This window comes from Phalaenopsis equestris, unplaced genomic scaffold, assembly GCF_001263595.1.
Source record: "Phalaenopsis equestris unplaced genomic scaffold, ASM126359v1 Scaffold000036, whole genome shotgun sequence".
NCBI classification, from domain to species: Eukaryota; Viridiplantae; Streptophyta; class Magnoliopsida; order Asparagales; family Orchidaceae; genus Phalaenopsis; species Phalaenopsis equestris.
In genome coordinates this window covers 878,203-897,489 of record NW_018164478.1, presented here as the reverse complement: position 1 = coordinate 897,489, position 19,287 = coordinate 878,203, and the positions used below count along the sequence as shown (strand labels likewise).

The 19,287-nt window shown below is 37.6% G+C and overlaps 1 protein-coding gene across 9 annotated transcripts in view; it reads right to left on the bottom strand.

Moving 5' to 3' along the window:
• The window catches only part of LOC110018882 (DNA replication complex GINS protein PSF1), a 28,830-nt gene extending 12,473 nt beyond the window's left edge, over positions 1-16,357 (bottom strand). For 3 of the 9 annotated variants that reach the window (XR_002293402.1, XR_002293401.1, XM_020716350.1), the window contains exons 1-3: positions 16,135-16,236; positions 16,005-16,037; positions 674-769 (exon numbers count right to left, since the gene is read on the bottom strand). Coding sequence is in view for 7 of the 9 variants with exons in the window: in XM_020716350.1 (XP_020572009.1) it covers positions 674-769; positions 16,005-16,010 (102 nt within the window). In the remaining 2 variants the exon portion in view is untranslated. The other 6 variants (XM_020716351.1, XM_020716354.1, XM_020716352.1 and 3 more) reach the window with 6 other exon arrangements.
• Positions 16,358-19,287: the final 2,930 nt, after the last annotated feature.

Genomic DNA, 19,287 nt, shown 5'->3' with positions numbered 1-19,287 from the left:
ATAGGGGTTTGCCCTTATAGGAAGCTTTTCCGAACCCAGCTTAAAATAAACCCTATTTAATTCTTCTGTATTAAATAGGGGAACTTGTCGGCAAATAAAACGGTTTCGCATACCAAACGGATGTCATATCTTTCTTAGTTTATTTGATCGAGCCTCACCCTCAAATCTTGTGTTTATCCCTCGGGATAGATACAAGATTTGAGGTTGAGTGCTCTTTCAATTAAACTGTGAAAAATATGAGGTCGGTTTGATTTCATATTTTTCTAAAATTATATATATATACGTAAATTAAAAAGTCCTTCCGAAGCAAGCGACGGGATTTCGATTCTGGCGACCGACAGCTTCTTACGGGCGACCCCCAAACATTAACTTTTCCCCTTTTAAGCGCCGACAATACCACACAATTCTTTATATAATTACATATCTAACACCTAAACCTTTATATTTACATACATAACATTCAAATCTTTGACATCAAATCAAAAATATCACTATAACTTTTTAAAAGTGAATTACACCTTTTAATGCATAGGTTTTTAAAACAAAGATGTTATAAATGTAAATATCAAAATTTATGTGTTAGATAAGTGAATGCATGAGAATTGTATGGTAAGTTCGTACATTTTTCTAATTTAAATTAGCGCACAAACAAATCAAGGAAAAGAATATGTACATTGTAAGCTGTAAGCTGTCCTGCCTCACAAGAAGCCAATTCCCTCAATAGCTGAGATGCTCTTCGCCCATACATCTTTAGCCCAAACTTATGCGGCTGCAAAAAGCAGAAATAAAAATATATGATTGCCCCATATATCAATGCACAAAATAAACTCGCTTCACGTCTCAATGTATTGAGGGTGCTTTATTCAATTGAGTATTTCCAAAAGCAAAAAAAAGAAAGTTTTGAAAGGATAAACAATATACACTTTGGTTTAATAAATATAATATTGGGAGAGGAAACGAAAAATATCCGGTTTTTGGTTGGATAGAGAAGCTCTGGAGCACAATCGCATTTGGTTGGGCTCAATTACCCTGACCAAACAAAAAAAAAAAATTTTAAGTTTATATTTTGTGCTCGCAAACCCCTATTTGAAGCTGAGATCATGCACGATTATGAGTTTATATTTAAATTCTGTGACTTTATACTGGAAATTACATTCAAATTTAACTGTTTTTTCTTTTTTGTTTTCTAAGTTTGAACAAGTGTGCAGGATTACAACGCGCATGTTTTTTTCAAAATACAACGTTTTCTAAAGTATATTTGATCTGAAGCCCAAAAAAAAAAATGCACAGAAAAGTTTTAAGAATTCCAAGTCCTGCCTGGGATCAAGCCAGCCCTTGGGAGGGGACCGTTAAGCTCCTAATGATGTATGGAAGAGAATTTGAGGGGAAAGTTTGAATGTGTTTTGAGGGTGTTTTATTAGGCTGAATTACCTAAGGCAACCCTAAACCCTAAACACTAATCCTAAATCCTGAACCCTAAAACCCTAGACCCTACAGACATACATACATAAATAAATACATACATATACATATACAGACATACATACATATAAATATGCACACGTACATATAGAGAGATATACACACATTCATACATACATACACACAGACATACATAAATACATACATACTGACACATACATACATACATACATATAGACACAAACACAGACAGATAGACACACATACATAAAGACGTACAAACACTAAGGCATACAAAAATATATAAATACAGACATACATACACAAATACAAACAAACAACAAACATACGTATGGACATGCCTACACACGCACACGCGAGCGCGCGCGCACACACACACACACACAGACATACTTAAACAAACAAACATACTTAAACACACGCACACATACATACATAAAAATTTACATACTAACATATATATATATACATACCGACATGCAGACACACAAAAATAAATACATACAAACATATACGCACACATACATATAGACATACATGCACACATACAAACATACATACAAACATGCCTACATACAAATAGACATGCATACATACATACAAACATATATATATACATACATACACATAAACATACAAACATACATACAGACAGACATAGACTCACATGCATACATACAAACAGACATACAAACATACATACAAACAAACATATATACATACATACCGACATACAGACATGCAAATATACAAACAGACATTATAGACATCACATACATATAAACATTACATACATACACATATACTTACATATAGTACATACAGACATACATAAGACTCTCTCTCTCTCTCTCTCTCTCTCTCTCTCTCTCTATATATATATATATATATATATATATAGTAATATTAATAATAAATAGCAAGTTTATAGAAAATGCAATAATTAAAAAAATAAGGACACAAATACTCCATAAGAAGTATGGGTGAAGAAATAAAATTCCTTCACACTCAATATAATGCATGAAAAACTATGAATTCACTATAGCAATGACTTAAGATGGATAAATTTAGACTACCATGAAAAAGTTCATTAAAGCTTTGGAAAAAGGTAAAATTAATTACTTACAAGATTGAAAGCAACGCAATAGATGTGTTGGATCAAGTTCTATCAATAGTATGTTGCGTCGATACCTAGTCTAAAAGCAACTTTGTCTTTATTACGATAAAGACAATTTAGTCTTTATTATATTATTATTGGATATAAATAAACTTATTATGTTTAAAGTTAGAGTATGCATGAAGATTGAATTGTGAGCCTTAGGTTTAGGGTTTGGGAGAGATTTCCTACCTCTCTAATTGTAGGAATTTGGAGAGATTCCCTACCAAGCTTATCTTTTGTATTTTTGTTGAGTTGTTGAAGAATTGAAGAAAATAGCATTTTGTCCAAATTTTTGTGGAAAAGCATGCCGATTTTGAAGTCAAATCGTATTAAATTGATATCAAAGCTCGCTCCATTGGGAGACCGATCACAGAAGAGAGGATAGATTGAGACAGAAGCCAAAGCAAACAGAGATTCCTAAAGGTATCGATCGACTCGACAGAGATTCAAAACTCGCTCTGGACTTCCGACGTGCCCTCGTGCTCGAATCTCCTGCAAAAGAATAATACATTCACGACCATGCTAGCAGCGCGAGTCCGTCTCGCCTTCATCTGTCTCACATAGCAACGAAAGTATAGCAAACCGTCTCGCTATTTGTATCGTGCACAGTAACAACGGGATCGTGTGCCACCTCGCCTTCCTCTATCCCAACGGACACAACAACAATATGATTATGTGTCATCTCGCCTTCCTTTGTAGCACACAACAATGATGGGATCGGGTGTCCTCTCGCCTTCCTCTGTCACATGCAGCAACAACGGGTTCGCGTATCTAACATTCCGTTATCGGGAAGGAAGAATCAAAGAGCCAAAAAGATAGGAGAGAAAGTAAGAAATCGGGCATTCGAAGAAAGGGGAGGAAATGAACAGCCAAAGAAGAGGAAGCGATGAGACGGAAGCCAGGAAGGCATATTCGCTTTATAAACAACATGACAGGGGCGAGAGTTTACTATCCAGAAGATCGGAGAGTGACTTCGGTAACAAGCCAAAATCGAAGGAGTTCTGTCGAGCTTAGAGCGGTCCTGTGCGAATGAGAAGCAAGAAAGGTGGGAGAGGTGGAGGAGAGCCCGTGCACTAGCATGCCAGCAAAACCGAAGAGGAAGGGAAGGAGCATCGCGGAAGAAGGGAAGAGGCAGTGTCACAGGCCGACAGACTCGTGTGGATTACGTGAAGAAGAGGAGATCTCCATTGTTCGAACCAAGTCAAGCCTTGCCATGCTCAAAGAAGAGAAGAGGAGAGGAGGGAGCATCGTAGAGAAGAAGGGAGAGCCGAGTTCGTGCGTGGGAAGTCGAAGCAGGCTCTCGATCCATATCTCTCGTGCGAGGGAAAAAAAAGTTGCATATGGAGACCAATCACAACCCTTTATCTTTAATTTTTTTAAAAAAAAATTAATAATAAATGGGGCCCACTGCCATACACTTTTTGGGGATAAACGGCCGTGATTAGAGACCGTACGCAGAGGTGCATATGATCTCCAATCACAGCCCTTCATCATTAATTTTTATTTTAAAAATAATAATAATAAGTGAGGTTCACTGCCATACACTTTTTGGGGGATGGAGGGTTGTGTAGGGTCTTTAATCGCAGCCCTTCATCTTTAATTTTTTTTATAAAAAAAATAATAATAAGTGGGGTCCACCGCCATACACCTTTTGGGGGGTGGACGGCTGTGATTGGAGACTGTAAGCAGGACTGTGTACGGTCTCCAATAACAGCCCTTCATCTTTAATTTTTTCAAACAATATAATAATAAGTTGTGTCCATTGTCATACACTTTTTGAAGATGGAAGACTGTGATTGCAGACCGTATGCAGAACTCCGTATGGTCTCCAATCACATCCCTTCCTCTTTATTTTTTAAAAAATAATAATAATAAAAAGTGTGGTCAGCTGTCATACACCAGACCACACTTTTTGGGGGGATGGACGACTGTGATTGGAGAGCGTACGAAATTATGCATACGGTCTTTTTTCGTGTGAAAAAAAAGTCGGAGACCTTACGCAGAACTGTGTACGGTCTCCAATCGCAGTTATACGTATGCAATTTTGTGAGGGGTGTTAGAGCCAAAGGTAAGATAAAAAGTTTAAAATGATAAATTTATAAAATTTAATATATCATTAACTATTAATAAAAATGTTTAATTGAATCAAGTTTTAAGTTAAAGAAGTTGCGTAGAAAAAATGGTTAGTGATTAATTTTATTATTTATTTAATAATAACTTGTCATGCAATATAAATGTATAAAACTATGTGTGTACACACACATACGTGCGCGCGCGTGCAAATTACATAACTAGAAAGTTATATTAGGAGAACCAACTTTATTATCAATATTTTATGAAGCTTAAATTTTTTAAAGGAAATAATTAAATGAAGATAACGATTAGTAAAATAATAATAAAATAATATGATAATATCAAATGGTCAAATTAAGGCAAACTGTTTTTTAATAAAAAGATTAACATATAGTAAATGAATAATAATTCCTTATACATTTGACTTTAGACTTCTAATTCTTGATAAGTGAAGAGAGCATTTATAATCATCTGCATCGAGGTGGGTACTCGTGTTCTTACACTATGATGATATTTTGTTTCTATTAGACCAAATACATTTATTGGTACTACAATTAGCTATATTGAAATTACTACAAACTCATGATTTTGAATTCTATTAAATTTTTGTTTATACTGTAGGAATGATATGTGTGCACATCAGTATTGAATGATTTGACTGCTATGCAAATGAGAAGTAATTATTTTTTTATTAAATGTTTTTACGTGCATGATTGACTATGATGGAGTCACCCCTTGATAGGACTAGTGGGAGAACACTAAAGTACCAATGCGCGTATATGAAAAAGAATATTGATATTGATGTTTCTTAATTGACATAATTTTTAGACGGTGCTCCTGTGATAGTTGTATACATATGAAATGATATTGATATGACATTGATATAAACCCTTTAAATAATATGTTAATATTGATTTATAAAGAAGCTCTTAACTGACTGCATGTTATTTTGTTTCTTGTATTTGTAGTTCAGGAGTATGAGTATTCACTGACTCATTTAGCTCATTATTATTTTAAACTAACTTTTCAGCTTAATTAAGCGATTAAAGATGAGTGATATAAGAGAAACGTTTATAAAAGACGTGGACAACCAATAACAAGATAATATAAATTGTATCGTTTCAATTTAATTTGATTACTGACTCTTCCATTCGTTAAATTTTAGATGAATATAGAAAATTTAATTTCACACCATCCGACCGTCTGTTTCCGTCTTGGATAATTTGATGCCTCGTGTCGGGTCGTGACAGCATACAATCTAGCCTTTCTCTGACACGTGCAGCAACGACGGGATCGGGTGCTGCCTTCGTGATCGAACCCTACAAAACAGTTGTGATTGTAGGTTTGTCGCTTCGTGGCCAAACCCTGCAATACAGTTGCAATCAGAGCTTGGATTGACGTGATTCAGGGACACTAAATTGTGGTACAGTTGAGAGAAAAACTAGCTAAGAAGAGATGGCGGGATTTCAAGGTATAAAATTTTGACTTTAAGATTGAAATTTTTTCTGGAAGAGATGACAACCAATAAAGTAAATGATTTGAAGTTAAAATTAGAGGAAGAAATCGACCAAATCAAATCTAGGATGGAAGAAAGGTTTGTTACAATGGAGGATGAGTTTTCTTCTATGGAGAACCGAATGGAGGTCTGATTCGAGAGCATGAGAAAATTTGATAAATGATAAAGAGACTCGTTGAGATGGAATCCAAGCCCCTGTCTGCGACTCAATTTGTAAAACATATAGGCCAAGAGATTGAACGCGAGGAATATGAGGAAAACATGCACCAACACGAACCCCCTCACAGGGCTTCGATTGGGGGTGGATTGGAAATTTCTGATGGATGTGGTTTGGCTGAAACATGGTAAAGAGATTATGCAAGAGTTATCGGGGAGCACGAAGAAAAAAGGAGACAAGCATGGAGAGGATATGGCTATAATCGAAGGAAGGATTTTTACTCTCGATACATGGGAGGAAACAATTAAGGGAGAGAAAGTACCTTAGGAAGTTCAAGAAGTCGATCTTCGAAGGAGAAAACACACATGAGTGGGTGTATCTGGTGGAGCGATACTTCGTCGTGAATGAGTAAGATGAGGAGGAGAAACTCATGACGCAAGATTATGTTTGGAGGAGAAAGCCCTAGCCTGATTTCAATAGAGGGAGTCTATATACCCGATCCGTTCATGGGATGAATTTAAGGACTATTTATTGAAACATTTCTGAGTCATTTGAGAAGGAGACCAACATGAGCAATTATATGTCTTGACTTAGGAGGGGATGATCATGGAATATAGAGAGAGATTTGAGCTATTGTCGGGAAGGCTGAGGGGGCTTTCTGGAGCAGGATTGGAGGAGAATTTCATGAAGGGCCTAAGCCCAAAATATGGGTAGAGCTTCGACTATTGAGACCGTTGGGATTGATAGAGACAATAGAGCTCGCCTAGATAGCAAAGGACAAGAAACAGATGAAGAAGGACAACACGAGCAACACAGATGGAGCGTCATACCGATCTGCTACAAGCACGACGACATCAAAATCTCAAACAGTAGAAGTTCAAAGGGAGGCTGCACGGGGCATGAATAATGGGCAATCAAGAGCCTTATAGAGACAGACGTTCTTGAGAAGCCAAGGAATTATGTTTTCGGTATGCCAAGATGTTTACCCTAGGACATGGTTGCAAGGATCGAAACTTAGAAGTTTTCATGGTGGTGCACGACGATGAGGCAAAGGAGGAGAAAATATAGACGGTTGTGGTGGAGGAGGGACACTCACTTTTGCCTACCTTGAGGACAATGTGTCTTTTGAGGGCGAGAGTATTGTTCCGTTGGTACCTAGCCTAAGGATAAATTTATTTTTTGTATGCCTAAAGACAATTTAGTCTTTTAGTATTACTATTGTTGGGTATAAATAGACTTATTATGTTTACGGTTAGAGTATGCAAGAAGATTGAGTTGTGAGTCTAGGTTTAAGGTTTGGAAGAGATTTCCAACCTCTCAAATTGTACGAATTGGGAGAGATCGCCTATTTCTCAAATTGTAGGTGTTTATCTTTTGTATTTTTGTTGAGTTGTTTGAAATATTGAAGAAAATAGTATTTTGCCCTAATTTTGATGAAAAAGCGTGTCAATGAGGTCGGATCATGTCCTAGTGATACAAAAACACTGTTAGCAAGACCAGTGACATCCCACAGAGCAGGAAATAGAAGAAAAGGGGAAAGAGGTAGAGAAAATATTTTGAATATTGTGATTGTTAACCATAACACCTAAAAGAACGAATCCCCTAAATAGCTCTTCGACCATTCATCATAGAGTTTGGGTGTCACGGGCTACGCCACACCTATACCTTATAGTGAATGAAAAAAAAAAATTATTAGCCACACCTATATTTTGTAGTTAATGAAAGAAATAAATAAATGATTATCCTACTATAGACATGTGGGTATCATGACCAGAAACTTAACGAACACAGGTGTGCAACTCCCTATGCAAGTAACTGAGAAGAGTTGCAACATCTCATGGGTTTCTTATCATCCTCAACTCGATATTCAACAAGCTAATCTCTCTAGACTTCCTAGCCATTTAGTGGGGTAACTTCATATAGCCACCACACAATAGAGAATTCACCTACTAGCTCGCCATATTGGCCCTCGCGCGATAAATGGGATCTTTTTGGAAAAAATAATCAAAACTCCCCTGATGTTGGCTTGGTGGCCTAAGAGACATGCTATCCACTTGAACAAAGAAACATCGATTCCCACTCACCGACAACTCAAAGAGAACTCAGCATACAAGTGTCTCACCTAAAGGGAAATGCAACTCTCTGAAATCAAGGCATTATCCATAATGAAGAAATGGCAAGAAAAATGGTGGAAGAAAAATCTCGGCCATGATTGGGCGAGCTTAAGGGAATAGAAAAGGGCATTACCGTTGGGCCTCCAAAAAGCAAGGCAATTTGATTGATTTTGGATTTGATCCATTACTAGCCAAAAACGGGAAAACTTACAAGTTTTAGGTAGTTTCAATAAATATACACAAGACTAAACAAGACATAGAACGACAAGAAGTAAATTAAATTGGAAAACGAGATCTTAATATGAATAGATTTTGACCAACACCTAACATAACTATTGAGACACTAATACAAACAAAATCCTAATAGTCATGTCTAAATAAGAAGCAGAAATATAGATAACAATAATTGTGAGTAGTAATTCACACTAATAACAATCATCTAATCCTTAAGGATAAACACCAAACCCATAAAAGAAGAAAGATTGATTCCTAATCGCCAACACATCAAAGAGAAACCACCACACAAGTGTCTCGCCCAAATAGGAAGTGTGCCTCCCTAACATCGAAGCATCATCATTGATGAAGATTTGGCGAAAAGGATTGTGAAAGAAGAATCTCGGCCATAATTGGGTGAGCTTCAGAGAAAAGAGAAGTGTGTTATCATTGGGCCTCAAAAAAACAAGGCCACTTGAAAGAAAGTCTTGGAATGAAGCGCTAACAGTTCCAACGCCACGACTGATTTTGGTATTCATCCAGCACTAGCCAAATACGGGAACACTTAAATTTTAGCAAGATTCAATAAATATACACAAGACTAAACCAAAAGTAGCATGGCAGAAAATAAATTAATTTGCAAATAGAGAACATAGTGCTAATTGACTTTGTCTAAAACCTAATATAGTCTTTGATAAATTAATAAAAACAAAGTAAAAATCATGTCTAAGAAGAAGAAATGCATATAGTATGCAGCTAAAATATTGTTGTGAGCAGTCATTCATCATTATAACAATCTTCAAATCCTTAGAAATCTTTCAACAAGGATAAGCATAACCTTCATTGAAGAGGTTTATCACTTTAGCAAAGCAAACACACAAACACAAAAGTAAGTAAAGAAACCCAAAATTCAATTTCACATTCATTTTTTCATGCTTGAAAAGTGCAAGGGATTCGTATATATAACAACTCAAGGACAAAACTGCCAACCATCAACTTTCAAAGAAGTGATGAAGTGAAAGAGACGTGGTGAAGTCAGAAAATTACGGTAGAAAAGCAAAAAGGTGGTTAAAAAGTTGAAAAAAGATGGTGAAGAAACTAGAAGAAGGTAAGACATTCACGCACTACCACCCCCATCATCGATCTAAGCATTGTGTGGTAACAAAAAGCCTACGAAACTGCCAATACACATAATTTGACACATAACATGGCCCACAACACAATCCATAATACAATAAAATGATTCAATAACACATAGCCCAGAGTACACCATAGCAGGAAAAAAGTTCAGCAAAATGAAAAGACATCCAGAATAACAAGTATGCTACTTTATGAGGTGACAAAAAAAAATGATGGCTACAACGCCCTGCATCAAGTGAATGCTAAATTCAATCGAAAGGGCCAAATTAACAATACAAGTAATATTAAAAGGTTAGGTCATCAAGCTTGAGAAACTTCATTAAAAACCATATGTATACAATATGATATGGGCAGTATTGAGACATGCCATAGAGAATGATAAAATATATGTAGCATGATCTCTACACATGTGAGGCACACAAAGATAAAGAACACCATCCCATGCATTCCAAGATATGTAACAAACCATTAAAATAATTTCAAATGCATAAAACATCAAAAATAAGTATGTATTTTTCAAATAAGCTCAGCAATCAAATAATAAGGTAATTCAACAATATCACAGAGGCACACTGCTAATAAATCGTCAATGAGCATGTTAAGATAACAATAACTTATTTATATAATAATTAGTCAAAACCTACAAAAGCATGCACTAACAACATTGCATATATGTCGGTCAACTTTTTTATTATTTAAAAGTATGAAAAATAATTTTTGAGATTTAATTTAAATATAAGAAGTATACGGTTTGGGTTTTGAAAGTAGTGTGTTTTAATTTTTAAAAAATGTGACCAAATGGATCTCATTCGTCCAATAGTTTGCATAATCATGTCCGATACCGTGAATACTACACTTTTCTGAAAGATAAGTATAGACCTCGGTGATAGACTCAATCCTGCAAACTAAAAAATTTATTATATTTGTTTGGTCTGCGACCTTTTTATGTGTGACCGACAAGTTCCCCTATCCAATACAAAGATTAAATCGTCAATGAGCATGTTAAGTTAACAATAACTTATTTATATAATAATTAGTCAAAACCTACAAAAGCATGCACTAACAACATTGCATATATGTCGGTCAACTTCTTTATTATTTAAAAGTATGAAAAATATTTTTTAAGATTTAATTTAAATATAAGAAGTATACGGTTTGGGTTTTGAAAGTAGTGTGTTTTAATTTTTAAAAAATGACCAAATGGATCTCATTCGTCCAATAGTTTGCATAATCATGTCTGATACCGTAAATACTACACTTTTCTGAAAGATAAGTGTAGACCTCGGTGATAGACTCAATCCTGCAAACTAAAAGATTTGTTACATCCGTTTGGTCTGCGACATTTTTATGTGTGACCGAAAAGTTTCTCTATCTAATACAAAGATTAAATAGAGTTTATTTTACCTGGATTTCAAGTTCCCTAAAGAAGCAAACCTCTATAGTTAATTACATTTCAAATGACGGGGGTCACTTGGGAAAACTCTCGATAATGATCAGAGGTACTAGTCTTCAAGAATTCAAAGTTTAGATTTTCACGGTAGGACGTAGAAAAGCAAGAGGGAGTGGCTCAAATAGGAACAATTATTTTCAGGAGTCCAAAGGAAGGAACAGGTAGGGGATGTTACAGATCCTGAGAAGAAACCTCAGTGACTTCACAGACTATCCTACCCTACTGTGTGGCTGTGTTTTGAAGAAGATGTTATTTGAGTGTTCAATCCTATCAATTTTATTATTTAGGACTTACACTTGCATAGTAACTGGTTATACAAATAGCCCGCAGAGATAATAAGTTTTACGTCGTTCTGGACGACAACTTCGGAACCTAAGGCGAGTTAGGACTTATACTGCTCAGTATGACTGTGCAGGAGCCTAGAAGAGGATGAGGATTTACGTCGCGTTAAGCGAGCTACCTCGAAGTCCTATGAGTTGTTTAAACGCTAGAAAGGGATAATGCTGACTGGTGAAGACGTTTAACTGGTGAAGACTTGTTTTGCTATTGTAGAATGACGACCACCTCCACTTGTAGTTTGCTTCAAACTCCTTGTCGCGCTGCCCAAAATTCCTCTCCAAATTCCTTGTCGAAGCAGCAGTCCTAAAGTCCAAGGTTCAAAAGGTTGTATCATGTATGTTTCAATGTCTCAATTGTGTTGTAATTATGGGGGGTTAAAGTTGATTAGAGCGACACTGGTTAGGATCTCACGGTCGTCTCATTCCGGTATCACTATTTTCTTTTGAATTTACTTAGTCTAAATGAGTTATTAGTTTAAATGAGTTGTGAAACTCATTTAAATCGGGGAGATCTCATCAGCAACTGTGGGTTACCTCTTCCGAGGGACTCCCGTAAATTCGAAAGAACGTGTTATATTTTGTTTTTTGTTTTTTTGAAATGTTTAATTTTGAAAAATCATTTTGTTTTGAAAGTGAAATTGTATTCAGTACCTGCATAATGTGTGAGCAAGAGTAATTGCAATGAATAAACAACAACAAATAAAATGTACATGTGTACGTGACGTATCTGCTGTTGTTATCCCTGTTGCATGTTTAACTCACAAACACAATATAATTTACAGGGAATTTAAATAAATTGCAGGAAAAAAAGAGAAAACAGTAAGTAGTAGAACAAGTCGTAGCAAAAGCTAGGAACTCCAAACAGGTGATCCTAAGGTTTTCTACAACTGCTGACTGCAACTAACGAGCTAGTACGGTGATCCTACGACCTCCTACGGCTCCGGAAAACAACTAGCAAGTGTGTATGGTGATCCTACGACCTCCTACGGCTCCGGGAAGCAACTGACAAGTGTGTACGGTGATCCTACGACTCCGGACAGCAGCTAGGAATTTCTAATAACGCCTATATGAGTTCCTATGAACCCAAACAGCAATGGGCAGCACCTATGCGGCTTCCTACGAACCCGAACAGAGGTGGGCAGCAACTAGATGACTTCCTATGAACCCAAACGGTGGTGGACAGCTCCTAGGTGGCTTCCTACGAACCCAAATAGTGGTGGGCAGCAACTAGATGGCTTACTACGACGCCGGGCAACGGCTTTGGAGCCTTGGACAGCACCCTATAGCACTCCTACGACACCGGGCAGCGACTTGGAGCTTTGGACAGCACCATAAAGTGCTCTTATACTCCAAACAGTGGCTTTGGATCTTTGGACAACAGCCCACAGCACTCCCAGCAATTTTCAAGTACTTTCCAGCATTCCTAAAACGACTAAAAATTACTTGAAACTCTCCAAACAACTCAAGCAGCAAGACATCTATCAATTACATTTGGCCACCCCTTTCAACATAAGCAGCGAATTGCTTTGCAATTGTATGTATAGCTCCTCAATAAGGTCCGCTAAACCTGTGTACCGACAGCTTCATAGTGAGATAGAATACCAGAACTATAATGCAGTAAATACAATTGTCCCACCTAACAACCTAAACCAACAGTAAGAATGCATTCCTGTGGAGAGGATTCCATTTCAATTTTATGTAAACAATTTGATAGCTATAAGATGCAATAGCTGGAAGAATATACCTGTCCTTACCTTACTTCGACGCAGCAGGAACACAGCAAGAATGAAAAGGAATGGGAAAGGGAGGTAGCTGGTCGCTGGCGAGAAGAAGGCCAGCAGCTTCAGTCGAGTGAGGAAGAGATTCGGGCGCTTCTCCTGCGTGAGTGAGGAAGAGGGAGGTCGAATCGAGCTAGATGCCGCGTGAGAGGAGGACGAGGGCCTCGATGGGAGCTTCCGAACAGAGAGGTCGAGGGCTTCGGTTCGTAAATGAGCGGAGGCCGAAACTGCCGGGCGAGGAAGGAGTTCTGGTCGCACGAACGAAGAGGACTGGGGAACTTCTGTCGCGCGAGAGAGGGTAGGAGGCGAGAGTTTCTATTCGTTCGGTCGAGCACGAGCGGGAGGAGCAGGCGAGTGGGATTTTCGGTCAAGTGGTAGAGGCGCAGCAGATGCTTCGATCGGGAGCTGCGATCGAGTCGCAGAGAGGAGCAGGTGAGACGAGTGGGGGTCTTCGGCGCGAGAAGGAGGAGATCGCGCGAGGGGGAGGCGCGGCAGGGGGAGGGCTCGCGGTGCAGAGAGAGAGCAGTGGGATCTTGTATCCGGTTAATTGCAAAGGAACGTTACGGGATATTGGGGGCGGAATTAATTAGTTTTCATGATTGAGAAATCTAAATGTAAAATTAATAACAACTTATTATTTTTAATTAAGGCAAATTTACATAATTCCTTTGACTTTTGAAGTTTGAATTTCAAATTCAGTAGAGCTGGTGCCTAGCCCGAGTCCAGCCTAAATTGAACCCAAGTCGAACCTAGGTTGAGCTTGGGCCCGCATACCGCTAAAAAAAATGTGTATCGATATTCGTGTTAGTCGCTCGCGTGTAAAACTATAACAATGCAGGTGTCCTTCCTGGCTAAAGTCGACATCCCGGACGCATCCGTGCGGTCCGATTAGTCATCCGGGGTCATCTGAACGAGTTTGATGCCGGTCAGGCAAAAAAATGTGTCCACTTTGTGTGTGGTGTAGCGAGTGCGTTGCTAAGTCACAGAGGGTTCACCTAAGGCCATATGATCATGTATGAACTCATTTTCGGGTCATTTACATGTTGGTTCTTTTGCCCTTGCAAGTAGAAGTTGAGTGATTGGAACCACTCATGCGAGTTCTTCACAAAACTGAGTCAAAAAGGGGTTTGAAGTTCTACGGGATGTGGGTTCCATTACTAGTATGCTAGGATGGTCAACAAGGAACTCCTAAGGCTAGATTATGGGTTCTGGGAGTAGGAGACTAAGATCTCACTAAAAATGAGGTTCTCACTAAAATGAGGTCAACAATATATAAAGAAATATTGCAATTAAGTTTAAACGGCTTACCTCAAATAAAGAAAATGTCATTTAAAACACTGTTCATTGCTTCATCTCTCCTAACATCAATCAATCCTATGAAATAATTTATTTCAAGCAAAACAATTAAAATATGAAATTAAATATTTTGGTCCATATTAGCATTCTATTAATTAATACCCTTCTTTCCTTTCATTTTCACTTTTAGCTCAAAGAAGGAACAAAAAGAATTAAGCAAACCTACAAGATTACCTTCGACCACTAACATTATAAGATTAAGTACTAGGGTTTATTCCTTAACTATTCAAATAAGAACCATTATCAAATTAGACATTAAACTAATCAAATGTACAGCAAAACAGGATTATAAACACTAAAAACATCCATGCATTACATGATTATTTTCCATTAACGGTTATTTTTATAATATTACCCTAATCATAAATTCAACAGAAAATTCTCAACACAGCTGAGGACTCTTTTGCTGCTATATGGTTTTAGTTGAGAGATTCTATTTCTAATTTATGTCAATTGAGAAGAAATTATAACTATGGTTTACAAGTTTAAACAGTATGAACGTAAAAAATTATTAATGACCACCATACTTGCTTCACGAGTCAACCTGAGCAAATATGATGAAGGTAGCCAGCTACAAGCATGATAATGTGCAACTCCAGCCTAAATTGTCTCGACGGCCATACAAAGTCTGTTTGCATGACAAAGTTTGTTTCATGATCGGACGATATTTGTAGAGTGTCGAAGGCGGTCGAGATAATCCATGCCCGAATCGTACATTATCATTCTAGTAGCCTACTACCTTTGTTATATTTGCTCAACTTGACTCATGGAACAAGTATGGAGGTCAGCAATAACCTAATTCAAGATTGCTAACTCAAAATGCACAGCTTTGAAGTTTAAGTTTCTTTACATTAAGCTTGCTCTCACTTAGAATCTTTTCCAGAATTCGTTTACACAATTATAGCAAATTACAGTGAAATTACTCCAAAACTATGTTTCTAATACATAACTAAGATGGGATTTCTTTAACCTTATCCTATGGCATTCCTAAATCTAAAAATTGAAGAAAATTTATCAAATGATTAAGGTACTTTCATTTATTCCATGATCAAACTGTAAATTTTATCAGAATCTTGACTAAACATTATAACTAAAAGTCAAAATTCACTCACCTTAAGTTCAAACTTGCATAAGAATCCCTCTTAATAAATATTTAATTTAGATCAACAAACTGCGCAACTATTTGCTAACTGAAGAAATCCAGATTTGCCAGAGTAGTTCTTGCCTTAAGTTCAAGAAGGAGAACAAGGAATTAAGAGAAGTAAACCTTCATGAAAAATTCCCTCCATCACTACAATTTCTGCATGATAAAGAAATAAAGATTTAAGCACCTAAGCTAAGGCTCCGTCTAGCAATGAATCTAAATGAAAGTAAGTGAAGGAAAAGCCTGCACTCACTCCAGCAAGCCTTCTCGTAGGAAGCAAGTGGTTGAATGTCTCCAACAGTGAACTGAGAAGAGCAGAGGAAGAAGAAGTAATAAAGAAGGAAAGATGTGATAGGGCATCATACCTCTACGTGGAACCTATAGCTCGTCGCCGCCCACCATGACCGACTATCATCTAAGCCAACGCTTCCATGGAACGAGCTCTCGTCCTACACTTCTCAACCTCACCCGCTCTCCGAGGGAAAAAAAAATTGGGTACATAAGACGCATGCAGCGCTGCGTGCGATACCCAATCAGAGGAAGACACATCAGCTTCGTCGGCCCCACCGTAATACAAATAGACATTTTACTGTGCGTGACCTGTCGACCCGACCCGTTATAGTATCTTCCATGTTATCCCGAGTTGTAATCTCCGCTGTCCACCCCCTGTAGCGCGCTTGTAAGCCCTATGTAACCCTGGTATAATATCCGTTGTCACACCCCTATACTGCGCTTGTAAGCCCTATGTAATCCCAGTGTAATATCCGTTGTCACCCCCCTGTAACGCGCTTGTAAGCCCTATATAACCCCGGTATAATCTCCGCGGTATACAAAGGATGTAACCCCGGTGTAAATTCCGCGGTAACGCCCCTGTAATCCGCGCGTACTCTTGTTATACATCCGGTGTAACCTCCGACTGCGCGTGTACACTGGATGTAACCCCGGGGTAAGGTGTAAATTCCACGGTAACGTCCCTGTAACTCCGCGGTCACTCATCAGGATGTACACTGGATGTACATTACTTGTAACACCAGTGTAACCTAGATACTGTACCACACGTGTAACCCGAATGTAATGTCCGTGTAACCCGATTGTAATGTCCATGTACACTGAAAATGCGCATGTAACGTTGATATAATTGCGATGTAACCCTCAAGTAACTCCTTATAACCTATTTACCCTGGTAAAAACTAAAAAATTATAGTAAGAAATCGTATTCGAAAGAAGGGGTTCGCGACGCTAGGGTTCCTCCATCGTGTTCGTTTTGAAGGTTAGGGTTTTTGCTACTGTGAGGGAAGAATGTAATGGAGGATAAAGAGAGTACGAAGACCTTGGAAGAGACCAATGGTGCGGATTTGGGTGAGGGTAACCAACCCGAATACAAGCAGACAACTGTTACAGTGAAGTCCAGCCGCAAACAGTCCAAGAAGGGGGAGAGTCATCCCGTTTCCAGGTATTTATTAGGTTTTTGTAGTTGTTTTCCTTTGAATGATGAAATCTTGTTCATGGTTAAGAAGCACAACAATGATATCGCGTGCAAGGTTTTATACCAATTTTAATACAGTATAAATTATTCTAGGTTTTGATTATTGTGGTTGTTTTAATTTATTTACGGTGAAATGAATTTTAAAGCTAGCATTAATATCGCCAATCAGATATATAGATTTTATTAAACTTCTCTCCTATATTGTTGTAGGCTCTTGAACCCAAAAGCAATTAGTTGCAGATGTCGTCCATCTGCAGTACGAGAGGTTCTCGATAATGTCCGACCAAAAGTTGATGAAGACACATAGCATAAATTGGAATCCTTGAGTTTGGCGCAATTTTTTGAACTCCCTCTGTACCCCCGGGACAATATTCTGACGATGCACATAATAAATTGTTGGGACATTGATCGAATGACATTCATTTTGGGAGGGAAAGGGGTCAAATTTGTTTCTGAGTCAAATTTGTTTCTGATGAAGTTGCATTACTGCTAGGCATGCCCAATAAAGGGTTTCTTGCATGTTGGATCAATGCACAGCTTGATATAATGGATGCAAGACAAATAAAGATCGCCCTACTCAACTTTTCACCAGGGGGGTCATCTCACAACCTTCTGCAATTAATAATCAAATTTTTAATTTCAAATTTATTTTTTCCTTCAAGCAACTTTAGAGTTTCGAAAGAATTGTCTTTTATTTGTGAGAATGTAGATACTTTTGCAGCGTACAACTGGCCAGCAACATTATGTGGAGTTCTGCAGACGCAACTTAATGTTTGTGTAACTAAAATTAAAAAAAAACAACCATTGGGTTACATCAATGGTTTTGTATTTCTTCTATCGGTTTTACATTTTGAAATTTCCCAAAGTGATCAATTTTAAAATAATTCATAATGTTTAACGCAGATCTGGTTTTATGAGCACACTTTCTTGGTCCTCCTAGCATTGCCTCAAGCTAGACCAAGAATGTTGAGGTGGTCAAATGTGAGGTGAAATACTCTGAAGATTCAGGTAGCCTTTGAGAGGCTTAAATCTGCCGAGGTCAGCAATTTAGTTCTTTATTCCATAGAATTTGTTTAGTTCACGTGATACTTTCATTGATTTTGACTCTATGTAATGTCTTGCAGGTTTTTGATTATTTTCTTAAAATTTTAGATAGCGAGCATCATCTCCTTGGCTCTCCATTACAAGAACCATTCAGTCCTGAGAAATATCTCACACAAAAGAACGTCATATCCCAACCACAATCGCCCACATTCATTGGTACTGCTGAGGCTATAGTTTCTTATCGTACCAGTCCTCCACCACATGACGAGAAGCATCAACATACTACCTCTAGTACTGGATTTGAAGAAATCCATGAATTACTCAAAGAATGTCATAAACTGTTCGTGGAATTTCAAATCTCAGTGCTTAATTGTCTTACAGAGCTGGAGAGTACAATGACAGATTTAAAATCAGAAGTTAAAGAAATAAATAAATCTCTAAAACAACCCGTTGGGACATTACCAACTAAATGAGTGCAATAGTCCCCGATAGAGAGCCTAATTCATAGAATTAAGGCAAGAAAGAGAAGAAGAAAAAGGACTCTCAGTTCCCCATTTTTGGTATTTGAACAGAAGAAGAAGCTAAAACCAAGTCAGGAAGCCGCTGAAAAACATGAAGAGGTTGAAGACTTGCACTTAAGCATTATCCTTAAAAGTTCTTCCTTACTAACTTAAGTAACAATATTTCTTATTTAACATATTGATATTGTGCGTACAGGTGAAGTAAATAAATTCGATCAGCAAGTCATAACTGTGTATAGTAAGGTTGTTGACGAAGTTCTGCAAACACCATCAGTGAATAAACACGACGATCAAGAACAATATGACATGCATTATGTTGATGAAGACTACCCTCATAAGGTATATAACACAAAAT